We start from the raw sequence: 18423 nt of genomic DNA on the forward strand, positions 1-18423 counted from the left end.
AATTTAGTCTGCCTTCGACTTTCTTTTTTGTGCAATTGGGCTTTTGGAAATAGGTTAGGTGAATTATAATAAACATCGGAAAGTAAATATTGTGCTAACGTGCCGACTGAAGTATCAAAATTGATTGATATAAGTTTACAATTGTTGATCTCAACACTTTGAGGAAAATATTTTAAGCCTAAACGCACTGTCCATCAAATAAAAGTAACGAGATGGAAACACAAAAAAACGGCTCACTAGATTTAGAAGGATCTAAGTTTGCTTTGGACCCTGCTCATAATTATTTTTTCTGCTTTCTTTTGTATAAGTGGATGCAATGTTTTTCATTGCGCCTTTAAAGCATTAATTTCCATTGTTCGACAGAAGATTGATTATTGCTGGGTTCTTTTCATTTTCCTACCTGTTAAGGGAGGACAACCATTTCAGGTAGTTACTTAAATGTAAGACCATCACAAACGTATTTATTGTTGAATTTAAAACGCATAAAACAATAAAGTAGTTTTTATTACATGAGTTCAAATAAATACAAAACAATATTTGTAGGGTAGCCGCGATTGCTCACTAGGGCCGATTTCATTTTGGGTGTGGATGCAACAATTAAAAATTCTAGTCATCAACTACCAATTTCTGGATTCTTCCAAAGTGCTACTCTTAAATGCATTGGATATTGGTTGGTACCATTCTCGATACTTTTACTTCATGCCATCCATAAAAGCTCATTCATTCACATCCAGACCCTTATCTTAGTTTTATCTACTGCCTAGACAAGTCATTTGCATCCTTTACTTAATTTTTTGCTCTTTCAGTTCGTGCTTTTTCGTAGCTGAATAGCTTAGCGAACATAGTTAAGGGCAGTTCTTTTGAAATCAAAGCCATATGAAGAAATGGCATCGAATTAGTCCAGCATGCGACGTTTTTGGAGGAATACAGTTTTGTAAATTTCACCATTGATACTGGTTGTTTATGACAAAAATATCATTTCACTTTCCACGTTCCGCTTAGTATCCCATTGCTTGAAGGTCGTCGATATAATAAAGAAACGAGCAAAATACAATGTACACATTTGCTCATTTTTCAATAAATAATATGTATTTAATCAACACTCCCTATGGTCTTCGGTATTTAAGTTGCATATTTTGCACATAAAAACAACCGATTTTTTATTTGGAAGTTTTCACCTTAGGGCAATTCGCCCTTTATTCAAGCTAGAAAAATCTCTAGTTCTATGTGCGGGGTAGGGAAATCAGCCCAGGTGAGCTACATCCAAGACAATCGATTCACTACTCTATGGCCGTACCATAGCTGAATTATATTTCCTTTTGATTCTCAAATATTGTCGGCACCTGGCTACCCAGAGCAATTGATACATGGAAGTGCATTTAAATTTTTTCTTTTCTTTCGATTATAGAGCTTTTAGCTTTAAGGGCTACCTTTTCATTTAAAAAAATCGAGAAAAAAATATTTTATCGTAAAGTACAACTCCTTGAAAATATTTTCTCAAATTTCCGTATAGATCCGAGCAAAATATTACAATTTACAGGGGGTAGGCGTAGCGTAGTTGGTAAATCGATTGCCTTGTACGCAGCGCACCTGGGTTCGAGCCCCGACGCCGCACATAGGGTTAGAAATTTTCATAAGAGATTTTTCTAATCCGAAGAGGCGAATGACCTTAAGGTTAAAACCTCTATAATCGAAATAAAAAAAACTGCAATTTACAATGCTTTGAAGCGCTCCTTGTCTACTAAGAGCAGTGGTGACTTGAAACTTTAAACTTGATTATCTTAAAGTGTTTTTTTTTTTCAAAAATGGCTTTTTCGTGCTCACGATGGCCGAAATACTACTCATCCGATCGGCATTTTTTTCAATTGTTCGTAATTATGCTTTTTCGTACTCTAACAATTCGGTTTTTTAAGCATAAATTTTCATTTTGCAGATATGAATTTTGTAATACGATGTTTAGAGCTTAAAACATTGTTTTTTTTGGAAAAGCACCGGAAAAAAATATTATTTGTTCAAGCAATTTTTAAGGTATAACAACACATACTCCTATACAAATGAGTTTTTTTGGATTTCACGATTTTAGTTGATCTGCTTGTTGACTCACCAGCAAGACTCTTATATAACAAAGTATTTCGGTAAAAAATCATAACTCCACCAATTATCATTAAATTTGGGGACGATCCATAAAGAACGTAGCATTTTTGAGTGATTTTTAACACCCCCCTTCCCCATCGTAGCATTTCGTCACAAACCTCTACATACCCCCTGGTAATTACGTAGCTTGACGGTATTTCTCCCCCCCCCTTGTCACCGTAAAATTAAAAAAAAACGGTGTTAGTTAAACTCCCCCCTCCCCCATATAATGCTACGTCATTTATGGATGATCCCTTATATAAACTAATGCTTGTTTTTTCACTCAAAAATCTACTATAAAAAAACTATAACTTTGATGTTATAAAGCCATTGCACGAAAATTGAAACTTTCCTCAAGAAAGATTATTCGTCTCTTTTTTTCGAGTTGGAAAAGTCTCTAACTCTATGTAAGGGGGTTTGGAATCGAACCCACATTAGCTGCGGACAAGGTACGCAGAAAGTTTTCCAACTTTACACAAGACGCTCGTATCTACGGGTGAATGACCTATAAGGCTAAAACCCGTCCTTAATAAAATCAATCAAGACGCTCGTAATCCCATATCTACGAGCTGTAACCACTTCGTAGTGGGCTTGGCAACTAAGTTCCATGGGTATCTTCCTGGGTGCCTTGGATGAGGTCATGAATAAAACAAACGCACTTATAGTAGCAGCATACCAAGAGTTATGCGTGCTTCTAGACACCTTGGTGGAATACCGAACTTGTTCGACATAAAAAGTTATGTAAAAGAGCTTGGAATCGCAGACGCAGGGACGGCTCGGAGACAGTTGACTCGCAAAGCATACAGAAATGCCCTCCGATTCTCTGAGTGAAGTGACTGTAAAGGCCTCTGTTTAAATGGCTCGAGTCTCAACGAGACTAGTAAATTATATAAGTTACTTTCGGAATCGACAGATTTTCATATCAGTACGATTAGAACTGTGCATACTCGTCTGACGAAGATGTAGTACTCAACTATCTTTCTGACACACATTTTCCATACTGTTTGGAGCCATCACTGATATTTGGGCATTTGCCCGTAGAATTGTGACCACCGAATCAATCTAATGGGCGATTGAAAGCTTTACTCTGTATAAGTCACCGGGAAAAGATGGAATTCCAATTCTACTGCAAAGAGGATATGAACACTTCAATATTATGTTGAAAAAAGTTCTTACTTGTATTCCTGCAACACGTTACATTCCTTTAGCGTGGCGAGAAATAACTGTAAAATTAATTCCCAAAGGTGTCCGCGTCACTTCTCAAATCAGTGAAACTTGTAATCGACCACTACATACGGGATGTTAGCTTGAGCAAGCACCTGCTGCATGCAATGCAACATGCATATCAGCGAGGCAAGTCTACTATCACCCATTTACACAATGCTGTTTACAACTTCTGAACAGCTTTTTCGCAAAAGCAATCAAGTTTAGGAGTTTTTCTTGATATTTAAGGTACTTTTGCCAACATGTCTTTCAAATTCATTTTGGAAGCTACACGAGGTCATTGAGTACCTTTATATATCACGAACTGCATACACGAAATGCTTAGCAACCGACACAGGATCATCGTTAAGACAAGTAGAAATGGGTTCTGTGGATGTCCTCAGGGTGGTGTGCTGTCACCACTTCTATGGAACCTTGTCACCGATGGCTTGTTGAAAAGACTGATTGAGCTTAAGTTTCCGACATGTTGTATTGCTGATGATGCTGATTATAATGATCACCGGTATTTGCATTAACATACTTTTTGATTTGATGCAATAAGCCTTATGTGTTATTGTTGAGCAATGGTGTCTTCATGTTGGACTATCAGTTAATCCAAATAAAACATCAATTGTTCTTTTCACGCAATGACGGATTGCAACCGGAGCTCGTCCGCTGCAGTTTTTTGACTCTGAAATTATTGTCGTACATCAAGTTAAGTACGTTGGGGTAATTCTTGACTTAAAACTTAATTGGACAGCTCACATCGATTCAGGATCAAGACAGCTTCCATGGCCTTCGGTCACGGGCTTTCGCCAAATATTGGGGACTCAAACTCATGTACATTCAGTGGATCTACACAACAATTGTTAGACCAATACTGGCTTACGGATGCCTTATTTGGTGGCAGAAGGGAGAAGTCATGACAATCCAATCAAAGTCGAACCATGGATCACAGGATAGTCTTGATGGCGATGACTGGTGCGTTCTCGACAACATCTATTGCTGCTCTAGATATGTTTCTGAAACAAGAAGCACTTTCTTGTGCATACCGTCTTAAAGTTACAGAGCTCTGTAACAGTAACCCAATAGATCGTGCAACTAGCCACACTAGACTGTGGTCCCAGATGGTTACTTGGGATGAATATACACTTGCTTCCAGTGACCTTACATTCACATGTATTTTTCCTTTTAAAACTTTCAATGTGAGAATTCCTCATCACTAGGAATGGCTGTCTGGCTGGATAACACGATAAGAATACGTAGTTTGTTAGACTGACGGTTCTTTGTTGGAGGGCCGAGTCGGTGCTGGTGTCTATTGTCGTGAACTGAGATTAAATCAATCTCATTCGCTTTGTAGACACTGTACCGTATTCCAAGACGAAATCTTCGCGATTCTGTGTGGCATACAATTGACACTTCAACAGGGTATTTGCAGTAAAAGAATCGGTTTTTGTTTTGAAGGTCTGGCTGCCCTGAAAGCAATTAATTCGGCAGATTCGGGATCGAAATTAGTAATCGCAACTCAAATCGAAGAACTTAGCATTTTACCTGCTATCTACCTTCTATGGATACCCGGTCATTTCGGTATTACTGGAAATAAATGGGCGGATGAACTGGCGCTGCGACTGACTTTGTTGATCCAGAACAATTTCTACTGCGGTCGTTAAGTTGGATAAAGAACAAGATTCGCTTTTGGGCTGCATTTGAATATACCCACTATTGGCATAACTTGCGTTCAAACAAAGACTTTTCTGCCGGATGTGAATCTGAAAATGTCAAAGAATTGGCAGCGTTTTTCCAAGCACAACTGCAGTATTCTATTCACGGCATAGACTGAATATTGCAAACTCAATTATCACATTGCTACTATTCAGCGTGCTGAGTATTATTCGTGTGGTCTTTGTGAATCCGATTACGGAACGTCATATCATTTGATATGTAATTGCCCTGCAGTAAGGCAATTGCGTATCCGAATTTTGGGTTCTCCATACATAGTGATACATACAATGCTTTGTTTAGAAATGTATTGTAAGAGTGAATGTAGACGAATTGTTGAAAGAGAAGATGCTCTTACTACAAAAATGCAATTTAACAGTTAAGAAAATTGCAATACCAGTTGTAAACTTAATCAATGAGCACTGGAAAACAAGGTTTTAACTTGTTTGTTTGAAAATCCTGGAAACTTCACAAAAAGATTTAGAAAAAAACACCCTAAAGATCTGAAAATTTCATAATCAGAATAGAGTTGACACTCCGTGTTTGTTTATCACTGTTGAGTGAGATAGTTTCTTAGACTGGAAGAACGGAGGTCGGAGTCTATCGCAAAGCCAATCTTCGATACTATATTGTTTCGCAGAAATAATCTAAATGAAAAACAGATACTCTCCCTCACTAGTTCGAAGTTCATCGAAATCGGCAACACTGTTTCAATGACCCTTTGCGGTTCTGGACTTGCATCGGAATAGTTTACACATGTTAGGAAACTAGTAGCAACACCCGTAATCGATCGCGTTGAACAGCAACAGTGCGGCTATGTCTTTGTGGAAGAAGGGGGAAAAGTGGTTCGTTACCATGAACGTCGTGATTGGAGCGTTTTTGTAGGTCTTGATTAACATCTATTTATGGCTGTTTTACGGTTTCAAGATCCAATCGGATCTATTTCTGGGTGCTGAGCTCAGCTGGTGAACACTAATTACCTGAGTCTAGCTGCGCGCACTACATGGATCGTTGTTCGTACTTGAAGCGGAGTTTTTGCTTTAACCTGAGAATCACTGCGGGGTTGATTTCGCCTTTTCGCTTGAAACATTGTAGGTTGGTTGAATCGATATTATGAATGCCCTAGCGTTAATTAAAAAAAATTAAAAAAAAATCTGCGGAGGTCCCCACACAACGAAAAACACTTTAACCCTTAAATGCGCAATGTTGTTTTAAAACAACACTGCAAAAACCATCTCAAAATTATCGTAGCAACGTATTAAAACTGTGAGACGATTTTCAGAAAATTTGAAAAAAATTGGTTTGCACCTTTAAGGGTTAAGGAACTGAGAGTCGTTTGAAGGTGGTTTAAAAACATAATTTCGTGAATGTTTCTAATTTTTCAAATTTCTATAAATATGAAATATAATTTGTGTGTAACACACGAAATCGTATTTAAATATATAGACAACGATTCATTTACGTTATCTTCGTAGGAAAGTATTTCTGTAAATTAAAATTACCCCTTTGTGCTATCCAGAGTGTTTAATCTCGTATAAAAATGGTTTAACTTGTTATAAACTTCTTTTCATGATTATGGGTTAAGTACGGACACATGAAACAATTTGGTATCGTGTTACCGTAAACATCGAGCTCAACCCCATCTTCAAGACGCAACAATGTAGTGTTCCCTGCCGTGTAATCTTCCATCGAACGGCTAAAATTACCAGCTTTTCGGTTGCGAATTATGGGCGTCCCATTAAAAATGACAGTTATTTTTTCCCCCAAACCGTGGCTGACTCTGTTCCCAGCCAGTATCAACTGGTTTTTGGAGTGCAACTTTGCCTCAATTCAATTGATTTTTATTGGAATTGGCACGAGGTAATCGGACGTGCAAAATGCTCTCCTCTTGACATTCTTCTCGCTTTTTCTCGATCCGGGCAGTGCCGAAAATGGATAAGCGTTTAGTGAATGCGGTAAATCTGCGGAGCAGAGGATAATGACACCGCAGATAATTTTTGTTTGAACTCCACTGAGTTGAAGTTTGATGGTTAAGTTTTGTTTGAACACAGGCAGTCAGTCGAGTCGGGCGAAAAAGGTGACAACATATAAGTTGGCTGCGAAATTGACAGCAGACCCTGCGTGTGTAAAAGGTGAAGAAGAGAACGGTAATGTGCATTAAATTATAATAACGCTAAAGTGATACAATTAGCGAAAAGAGTAAAAGCGGAGAATCAAAGTGTTGTAACCGGTTTCGGCGAAGAAAACGTGCTTAGCGAACTGACTAATCACAACTAAACGGAGGTATGCGGCAAACAAAGTAAGCGAACCGGTGTGCAAGTGAATGCGAATGAATGAACAAGCCGGCAACTATCGACAAAAACAATACCAGCGATTCATCGTCGGCTTCTCCCGCATCATCCACTACACCATCGTCCCTGTCGTCATCCTCGACCGCATCGTCGGCTGGCGGTTCGCTTCGGGGACTTGGCAGTGCACTGCGGCAACTTCAGCAACACCAACGAAAACGTAACTTTCTAACCGCACCAGCACAGTCAAGCCCCGTTCCAGCCGTAGCAACTGCCGCAATCGCCGCTGCCGCCGCCACCGCCACCACAACCAGCACAATGCTGCTAACAAGTGCCCACGATCATCATCTCAACTTTGTGATGGGTTTCATCAAGGAGGATGAAATCTATAACAGTGGCAATTCTTCCTCCTTCTCCAGTAGTGGTGGAGGTGGTATTGGTGACGGTAGTGGAGGTACGGCAAGCTCCTCGATCGTTTCGACAACCACGGATACCTCGTCGGAGGACAACTCGCTTGTGGTGCCCACATTGACGTCGAGGCTTCTTGACAGCCTAAACGATGATGTAAGAACTATTTCTGTATGTATTTCTATTCTTTACATTTGCTACATGAAATGGAACGAGGTGAATTGATTAAGCTGTTGCCCTTAGGTTCGATGATTGGCTGTAGATAGTGATAACGCTGAGTTACTTCCGAGCGGGAGCTTCGGGGCTATGTGTCGTACTGAAAAAACATATGCAAGCAGCCGCACAAGATTTGGTCGACTTACAAAGCTCGAAACTTTTCTATTGTCTTTGTTGTACTGATTTAATTTATCCTGTTTTGTAATTTATTGATAGATTAATGAGTAGAGTATGTTTGTGTTTTTGGTATGAAAAATACTCCCCTTAAAAATAATATCAATTGCTGTATGAGTCTTTAGGAGCTATGATGATGACATAAAAATTTGCGTCAAGCTGTTGGTAACCGGTTATCTATATGAAGTCACCTAATATTAACCAATCGAACTACGAGCAGCCGGCTTTCGGATATGTTGCTTCCTACTATTCTTAGAATTATGTGATAATGACAATAATAGCTGGTGATTTTCTCGTTATTTGAGTCCTAATGGATTGATGATGATGATGGTCTCACATCATACCCCCACAAAGGTGTAAGCTGAAAGATTTATCTAGAAGATAATTAATATTTTGGATTCATAACAAAACCCCTTAACAAAAAACCTGTTTTAATCCACCTATAGGTGCAATTGTGCCTTTCTCATTTTTCCAAACTATGATTTAATAACTGGTTCGTACAATATAACATTATGGAAATGTCTTTCATTCTTATTACACTTGGTAAGTATATATAAGAGCACCTTTTTGCATTCATCGAGGTATCGGTTTTAATCGGAGTTTTCTATGTGATCGCACTCCACAACCCGTAACTCCGGAGCTGGAAGTCGGATGGAGATGGAATTTAATATCAGTTTCCGGGGACGCAACACCTTTCATTTGAGACTAAGTTGATCAAATCGTTCTAGCCATTTTCGAAAAACCAATATAACCGTTATTCTGAATTTGGATGCTTCCTGATCCGTCGATAGTGGCCAGTGTGGCCAAAGAGACTTTGATGGTGACCTAGATCTACAAATTCAACAGTTGTGTTTATATTTTGGAAAAAATCACCTCACCAATTCATCGCAGAATTCGTTAGAATCGGGATTTGCTGCGTGATCGTACGTATCACCCTGTAATTCAGGAACCAGAACTCGGATCCACACAAAATTCAACAGCAGCTGATGGACCTTTCATTTAAAATCAAGTTTGTCAAAATCGGTTCAGAAAATTCCGAGAAACCGATGTGGACAAATCAACAAATTTTGTTTTGTAACCATACTCTTCAACTCGTAATCCGGAACAAGATGTCGGTTGAAAATGAAATTCAATAGCAACCTCTGGGAATATTATACCTTTCATTTGAATCTTAGTTTGTAAAAATCGGTTCAGCCATCTCCAAGAAACCGATGTGAACATTTTGTTAACAAATCCGCACATACACACATACATACATACATACATACATACATACATACATACATACATACATACATACATACACACATACATACACACAGATATTTTGCGATCTCGGCGAACTGAGTCGAATGTTATATGAGACTCGGCCCTCCGGGCCTCGGTTAGAAAATCGGTTTTTGAAGCAATTGCATAACCTTTCTATATGAGAAAGGCAAAAGAATAATATTTAATTAGCTTAATAAGCATGAGTTCAATGTTATCTTCATGTGATTATAATTTGGAAAGGTTGGTGGAATGGGTTTGAACGTGTAGGGAATGGGGGGTTAGTAGAGTGGGAGTGGAGGATGCGTCAGAAATCCTTCATCTTATTTCGGTATACGGGATGGATGAAGGAAATGCGGGCGTGAGGGTGGTCCAAGGGGAGGGGAGTGATGAAGGAGGGAGGTGTAAGGGCAAGACGGGGGACGGGGGGGGGGCGGCGACGCAATACTCAACTGCATATTTTGCCTTCCATTTGAGACTTGGTTTGAGAAAATCGGTTCAGTCATCACCGAAGAACCGATTTGACTTTAATTGTGGAATATGCCCGGAATTCCGGACTTCCGGAATCGTCGATAGTGGACAATATATTCAAAGAATGTTTGATTGGCAATCAGTGATCTAGATCTGCGATTAGAAGTTATTTGGTGACCATTTCAATAGTTTTTAGCCTCTGAGGTATTACGATTGTACCGATTTATATGGGAAATTCCAGTGTATCCTTACTAACACCCCTGTAACTTCGGAAGCAAGAGTCAGAACCGAATGAAATTCAGCAGCAGTCAATGGCATTACTGTATCTTTCATTTGAAATCAAGTTTGTAAAAATCGGTAGAGAATTCGTTGGGGAATGGGTGTGATATTAGCTTAGGAACTTGGCGGGTTCCCCGGGGGCGTCATGAACCGTCATAGGTGGCCAATGTGGTCAAAGCTACTTTGATTGATCATTAGTGATCCAGACCCGCAAACTAGAGTAATGTTACATCATTTTTAATATGTTTTACATCATTTGAACATCATGGTGGTACCAGTTTATATGCTGTGTGACCGCACTCTTCAACCCGTAACTCCGGAACCCGAAGTCGGATCAACTAAAAATTCAATAGCAGCTTATGGGAGCGTTATACCTTTCAAATGAAACTAAGTTTGCGAAAATCGGTTCAGCCATCTCTGAGAAAATTGTGTGAGTTTAAATGACACACACATACACACACACACATACACACACATACACACATACATACACACACAGACATTTGCCGATCTCGACGAACTGAATCGAATGGTGTATGACACTCGGCCCTCCGGGCCTCGGTTAAAAAGTCGATTTTTACAGTGATTGCATAGCCTTTCTTTATATGAGAAAGGCAAAAACGGACTGGTTCAATTTGCAGACATAGACATTCTTTCAAAATAACGTAACCAGATCCATTTCGAATATTCCGCCAACAACCAGAGCCCATCAAGAAAATTTCTATTTCGGGAAGATACTGGATAGAATCGGGAATTGAAGCCAACAGCTTCCATTAATTACATTACATATTACATATACAATGGTGCCGATGATACTGAAAGTTGCAGTCATGAATTACGTTAGGTCGTATACCATACATATACCAATGGGACCCAAAACTATGAACGTAATTTTCTCAAAATGTTTTGACGTAGGACTACGTCTTTGTTTTCGATATAGGGGTGCACGTTGCAAATTCTACAAAAATGGTATGTAACGAAAAGTGGTCCAATTTTAAACGCATATAATTCAGCCATCTCACGATAAATTTTCAAATTTTTTGCGCATGTCGCCCCGAAATACTTCTAAGAATAGATTTCAATAGATAAACCCAAAGATTTTTGATACCATGGCATTAAAAATTTAAATAATGAGCAACCTAGTCAAAATATCGCGCATTTACACACAGAAGATAGCGCTTCCCTAGTCCAGCACGACAGATTTGTGTACCTAGCGCGCTACGCTTCTATGAATGACGTCATCATCGACTATTTAAACGGACGGATTTCGCCAGAGCAGCTCAGTTGCCTGTTGAGCAACAGACGAAGCAGGTCACTGCGTTGTGTGTTTTCACAGCCAGTGCAGCTGAGTTAGAAGTCCGTTGCACTGGTTGTGGAGGTACGCTAACCAGTGAATGCGACTGTGCTTGCCGTTCAAACACTGCTATCTTTTGTGTTGTGCTCGTTTCCAGCACACTTTTATGTATAATTATTCGTACACAAAATAGTTTGTACATGCGAGCTCCATTTGCAAACACGGTTAACATAGTGTCGTGGTATTAGTTGTCTCTTTCGCTCTACCCATCATCATCAGCGTTGATTCATTTTGCTTTGTGCGCTTGGGTTTAATGTTTGAGGTGAATGTGTAGGTAGGTAGATCTAATTTGTTACTAAATTGCACAACGAAAGTTTATTATTTACGTTCGATCAATTCATTGATTTATTTCCCCTTCACGTGATTCATTTTCACTCAACCTATAGTATTTTGATTCTACTAATAGGTACATACTACAAAGCCTATTTATGAATGAATACACTGCCACCGTTGCAAAAACGCATCTTGTCCATATGGCCTGTGTTAAGCCAAAGAGGACCAAGCGCCATTTGGAGGTATCTTCATTAAAATCGCTATCGCAGCTAATGTAGCACTATAAACACCTACATCAATTTATTTCTGAGAACTGAAATAGTAATCGATAGCAAATAAGTACCCTTAAACTTTCTATGATAATGGTAAATAATCGAAAAATTAATTTTTCATTAAAAATACTAGGAAAAAATTATGGCGCTCAGTTCGCTTTGGCTTAACGCAGGTCATATATAAAATTGTTTTCGATTCTTGTATATTTATAGTTTCGTTATATGATTAAGACCACTGCATTCGCTATATATGTATGCGTACTTTAGGAATGTTACAATAATGGCACAATATAACTAGAATGCTTGGTCTATACATGAAATGTGATTATATTATCTAAAATTTGATTTTAGACAATATAACAATCGAAAAGTTTTTACAAGCTAATCTTATGCTATAAAGATTTAGCTCCAGATATTAGTTCGGTCACAGTTTTCTGTCTTCTTTCTTCAGATCTTCTTAAATAAGTTTAATCGGATTCGATCACCTACTACAAATGAAATGACCTGATAACCAAGAAGGTTTGGTTCAATATGTAATATTCGATGTTGATTGGTTGTGATTAAACCATACGTAAGAAAAATGTTTGATTTATTATTACTATAAATGTACTAAGAACATAATTATTTTACATTAAGTAGTATAGTCCTACGTCTACAGCTCGTGCAACCCCATAGGGCTGCCCCTTGTGGTTTTTAAGTCGGAAATATAACAAACTGAGACAGATTTATTATCCGATTGCATTGAAATTTTCTCAGCATCTTCCAAACTACATTCTCCAGAGAAGTACGTACAGGTTGGTTGAATACAGCTATGATCCGTTTTTATCACCTCCTTGGTGTATTTTAGGCTGACAAAATGAGCATTTTGACAAAATCGAAACTTATTTCTGTCTTTCTTTTAAAATAAAACGACACTGTTAATATTTCCTCTTTCGTCCCTAGACATAGTCTCAGAACCGTTTCTGATTATTTATTATGAATTTGCTTTAAGGGAGTCTTCCAGTGCAAATTTAAGAAAAATTTAAGAAAAATATGACTTGCTTTAGTCGATTTATTCTTAGATCATTCATGTAAGATTCATCTTACGAATACCAAAGTGCCATCTTAGCCACACCTGTATATACTACATTGTTTCTTTAGAAGATGTCCACATTCTAACTCACTTTTTTGAAAAGTTAGTGTTGGTGCCCTCTGTCTAACTCGCATTGCATACTAAAATTCTTCTAAATATACCATTCAGCTAAACCTCATCATCAATTCACAAATATGAATAGTTCGTGGGAATCAAGTACTGATAAGTAGCAATGTGCTGCTAGGCCCCATGCAAAACTGACTCAGATATCACCTCGTTAAAAGTTTATTAACTTCTTCTAACAAAGCCAGATTGATTTTAAGTCTTCGACAAAGTTGTAGCCAATTAAAGTATCTCTCTTATTTTCACTTGCTTTGATAATCTGATGCACACAGTGCCACCTAGCGGTGAAGATGCGAGCTAGTGGATGCATGTAAATTATCGTAAAATCCCATTCAAACTTCAGGTGTGTTGGGCCGGTAGTTAGACTTCCCGAGCAATCGAAAAGCCCATAAAGCTGCATGGTGTTTTGATAGTGTTTTAAATGGGGTCAACCCATGAAACACCATCACCATGGTTCGGCAGATCCCACTAAAAACCATATTTTGGTGTAGTTATGGGTTATGGAGACCATGCGATGGTGTTTTCATGGTCGTGGAGCTTGGCACGGACCATATTTATGGACTTCTCAAGGGGCTGTATGGTGTCTGATTCCTGAGAATTTGCTCGGGTAATCCAATTTACTTCAAATTTAACGCAACCACTTCTATTGGGACTAGGAAACGACTCAGGGGTGGGCCGAACTCGTTTAAAATGTTTAAAAACATTTTAAACTTTTCATTATGGAAGCTGTCCTTCAATGTCAGCTTCTTTCTCCGAACAGCCTAGATAAGCCGTGTGGTGTCGGTAGTGGTTGTTTCATCCGGCTAGAAAATTACACTACGGAGTACCTGTTTCGGTGGTGTCATGTGACCCGTGCTATGGTTAAAATTGTTGAGGGGGTTTAAAATATTCTCAATGGCGAACGGAGCCCGGGAAGAGCCGGGCGAACTCCCCAGTATGCTGCATTACGCAGTGGAACATTCGTTATACGCACCGAAATTTCACCGATGATCGGAACTATCTTGCTGGTTGACTGAAGGTTTGCCGAGGTTTTCGGTTGATGCTAGTTCGGTGAAGTTTTGCTGGGTTTCGATTATCAAATTTCGATGTGTACGGACGAACCTGCCCAGAGGCCATTTGGTATCCGGCTAAGAATTGAGGGTTCCTGGTCTCATGTCGTAGGAGGCGACTAAAAGCAGGAGTCAAGTCAAGGTGTAGTTTCGTGTCGAGGACTTGATGGCTGGAGGGACTAAAATATGCCAGTTGCGAACGGATAATTTTGGGTTTTGCCTTTAATGTGTTATGCGAATCTCTGACACAGTAGACCATTATTTTCTTCGCAAATGGTGGGAATCAAATGATCACATTTAAACCTGATATGGCTCGCTTCATGACTTAACATCCCAACTTGCTTGGTATCCTCTAGTTGTTGTGCAATATATGTTGGAAATGAAATGTACAGTACAATCTCCAGCATAAGCGTACCGAAATTTTGAATCTATCTTAACTTAAGCAGGAGGGTAAAGATTCCATAGTATTGGTTCGAGAACCGTACTTCCAAAAAGGAAATTTCCCTCTCCAAGGTTTAGGGGTTCGGCGGTATTGCAAACATCATCAAGCATATTGCGTGCATCAGTCCTACAGAACTTCTGACAGACAATTGCTTTAAGATGGGTATTGCATTACGCCTCGATAGTGGTGCATCGAGGAGACCGAGAGGGCTTATGCGCCTTTTTTATGATATATGTTTCTTCATACTCTGCACCTGCGCATGCCAACGCTAAACCACTGGTCTATGCGCGGTTGCGTGGCCGACTGGCGGATCGACGTAGATTGACTTTTGCTGTGTGCCGTGTTTGCAAATATTGTTCTATTGGTGGTATTCGTGGACGGGGCTCACAGAGGGAGTCATTGTGTGCCCATTTATCGGTCGACTTCGTCATCGTGCATATACTAATTAAATTAATTCAATAATGAAATTAATTTAATAAAGTAGAATAAGTAGAAACCTATTAGTTGTAGCTTTGTGATAATCGTAGCTTTTCGTACTAGTGTACAACTGTTATGTGCTGTCTATTTATGCATGTATTCGTCTGAGTATTTGTAACAGTTGGGTCAGGGAATGGATGCAGAACTAACGTATATGATAGAATAGTGGCTAATACTTCTGGTGATCAATCTGAGCATTTGGGTAAAATAAATTTACCGACGCATGTGAGTCATCCATTCCCGGTCAGCATAGCATGATGAAAGTCTAACAGCATGCAATTGTCGTTAATGATAAATATACAACATTTGCTGCATTTAGACGAGTTTGATTGCATGTTACATATGTTTTTCTATTCTACTTCATAAGTCTTTTCCTTTTGTACATCTATTAGTTTGCTTTTCCATTATTTATGTATACCAAAATAGTATTGTTCAATTTATACACTTCTAGTCAAGCTCTTTGCATCTTCTTTTCTTTCTTCGGCATGTTATGATTCCATTTATTAAAGTATCTCTACTATACGCTATATACACTCATATAGGTACAAACGTTCGTGTCCTTCGCGATAACACAAACCTGGCCACAAGCGCGACCACGCAATTGCATCCACTTACGCCCGCGATTTCGCCTACATGAAAACACCCCGGTAGTTAAGTAAACATGGCATCTTTAAACTTCCAAACGCGGTCTCAAACATTAACCCATCACTCGCGCGATCATGAAACGGTCACGTCCGAAAGTTTTACCAGTCTGGACTAATGCCTTCAGTTGAACCAATCAAAAAAGTGACGCTCATATTCACTAAACAACACGTTCCATGGTGACATGACCTGGAACTCAAGTGATATGGGAAAACGGACTACCATCTGTACCATACACTAAAAATTAAGCATCAGATTCACGGTCCGCGCGCGATCAAACAAGAAGACACGCTACATCACATACACGTGACAAACACGTTAAAATACAAATGCTTGAGCCCTTCGCGACCATCCCCGGCACCTACACCCGCGATCTCGTAAACATGATAACATCCCGGTGATAAAGTGAATGTCTCAGCTCCTATAAATTTTCAAACGCGGTCTCAATCGTGAACCTAAAAACTCCCGCGGTCGCAAGAACATGAATCGGTCACTTCCGGATCAGCAGACTTGGTCCATGCCTTCAATTGGATCAAATAAAAAAAGAAAGCTCTCATATCCACTGGATACCACGTTGCATGGCGACATGACTGAGGACTCTAGTGATATGGGGTAACTTACTACCTGTCAGAATGTGAATTGTACACCAAAAACTAACTATCAGAATGAAGGTCCGCGTGACCATCCAAGAACGCACGCAGAAAATGCCACACGGTTACAAAATTCAGTCTTGTACACGCGAAGTCACATGAACGCGAGCACACGTGACAAACACGTTAACGTACGAACGCTTAACCCTTCGCGATGAACAACGCACACCTACGTTCGCGAACGCGCAAACTTAATAACACCCCGGTAATAAAGAAAACGTTTTAACACTCACGAAGTTTCAAACGCTGTCTCAAACACGAACCTACAAACGTCCGTTTTCGCGCTCATGAATCGGTCACGTCCGAATACCATTACTCTCTGTTCTAATAACTTAGGTCCATACACATGGCGACATCACCGGGCACTCTAGTGATATGGAAGATCTCAAACCCATTTAGGATCTTAGTAGTGCACCAAAAAAATAAAGTACTAGATTCACGGTCCGCGCGCGATTATCCAAGAACACACGCGAACATGCGAAAGGCACACAGGTTATAAAATAGAATTCATACACGCGAAGTTACATACACGTTAACACACGCGACATACAAACGCACACGCGATCGAACACATTAACGTACAAATGGTCGAGCTCTTCGCGATGATACACGCGATCGCGAGTCCCTACGCCCGCACATACCTGTACCGTACAATGAATATCACATTCAGAATCACGGCCCGCTACAATTGGCCTAATGCAGTGTTTTAGTGGGCGACATTGCGATAAGAGACGCGGACGAAAATAACTGACCATCTCCAATACACGGCATTGAAGTTAAGCAGAAACATCAACGATCACAAGTACCTTTCCTGTGCTATTCCTGACATAGATATAAATGTGGGTACACCTGGAAATCTCTAATCACAACAATTATTAATTGAAGCCGAGATGAAGCTCTGGTAATCATCGTTTTATTAAAATCGATAAGGCCAAGGTTTCCCGATCAGAATGAAATAACAAGATTATAACAGAATGCAATTTTCGTAACATATCGTGTTATAAATTTGGTCTCGTTAGTAGTTAAAATAACAGAAAATTATAACAAGTAACAACGGGAGATATAGTTTTGAAATATTCTTGTTATGCGTTTCTGATCGGGTTGGCCCACAAATGGTTCTAATATATTATGCCTTGTTTCCTGCACTCTGCTTGAGGGTGGACTTCGTCGTAATCGATTTTGCTACATCGATCTTTGAAAATCGATGTTGTCAAACATCGAACAGAAAAAATCGATTTTTCGAGGTGAAAAAATCGATTTTGAAAAAATCGCATCGACAATTCCGTACGGTTTATATGCCAGTTCATATTTATCGTTTGTATAGCATTATACGATTAGCGTTCTGTTCAATATTCCAATATTAACTTATGGTGCATGAATACTCGAAATATGGCTAAATTTTAGCAGAGTGCATTGCGTAAAAGCTTTATGATTTCAATGGAAGCGTGAGTGCTATAATGCTTTTGTCTTGAGCTTTATGACAAGGAACTTGAAACATTTCTTGAAACGTTTCATCCCGTTCTCGAACAAATGCGAAGTAAAAAAATGCGGAGACTGTGTACCTACATGGTTCAAATAGTATCTAGTGCGTGGATCTATCATCTCAAAAATTTATTTTATGTTATTTATATATATTTATTTATTTTTCGATTTCGTAAATCTATCGTTACTCATAAATGTCCTTTTCTCCAGAACAAACAAATCAACCACAATGCATCACCATTCCGGCGCTGGGGTCAATCATCGCTACGATCTCGTTCAGGCGAACAGCGGACACCGGGATCGTCCCACCGGAGACCATCGTCGTTGGCCGCTTCGGAAAGTGACGTCTATACGAAATCTATCGATGACGATTACAGTTCGACGAAGAGCGGATACAACCCGTACGCCGACGCAGCAGCCGGTGGTTCGG

General features: G+C 39.5%; 1 protein-coding gene across 1 annotated transcript in view; it reads left to right on the forward strand.

The window, feature by feature from the left end:
* Window positions 1–18423, forward strand: part of LOC131680701 (homeotic protein ocelliless-like) — a 49118-nt gene that overhangs the window by 23227 nt on the left and 7468 nt on the right. The window contains exons 2-3 of the mRNA XM_058961410.1: window positions 7107–7907; window positions 18204–18417. Coding sequence (XP_058817393.1) covers window positions 7389–7907; window positions 18204–18417 — 733 coding nt within the window. The 5' untranslated portion in view covers window positions 7107–7388. The remainder of the gene's footprint in view (window positions 1–7106; window positions 7908–18203; window positions 18418–18423) is intronic.

The sequence above is a fragment of the Topomyia yanbarensis genome, chromosome 2 (genome assembly GCF_030247195.1).
Source record: "Topomyia yanbarensis strain Yona2022 chromosome 2, ASM3024719v1, whole genome shotgun sequence".
Classification (NCBI taxonomy): Eukaryota; Metazoa; Arthropoda; class Insecta; order Diptera; family Culicidae; genus Topomyia; species Topomyia yanbarensis.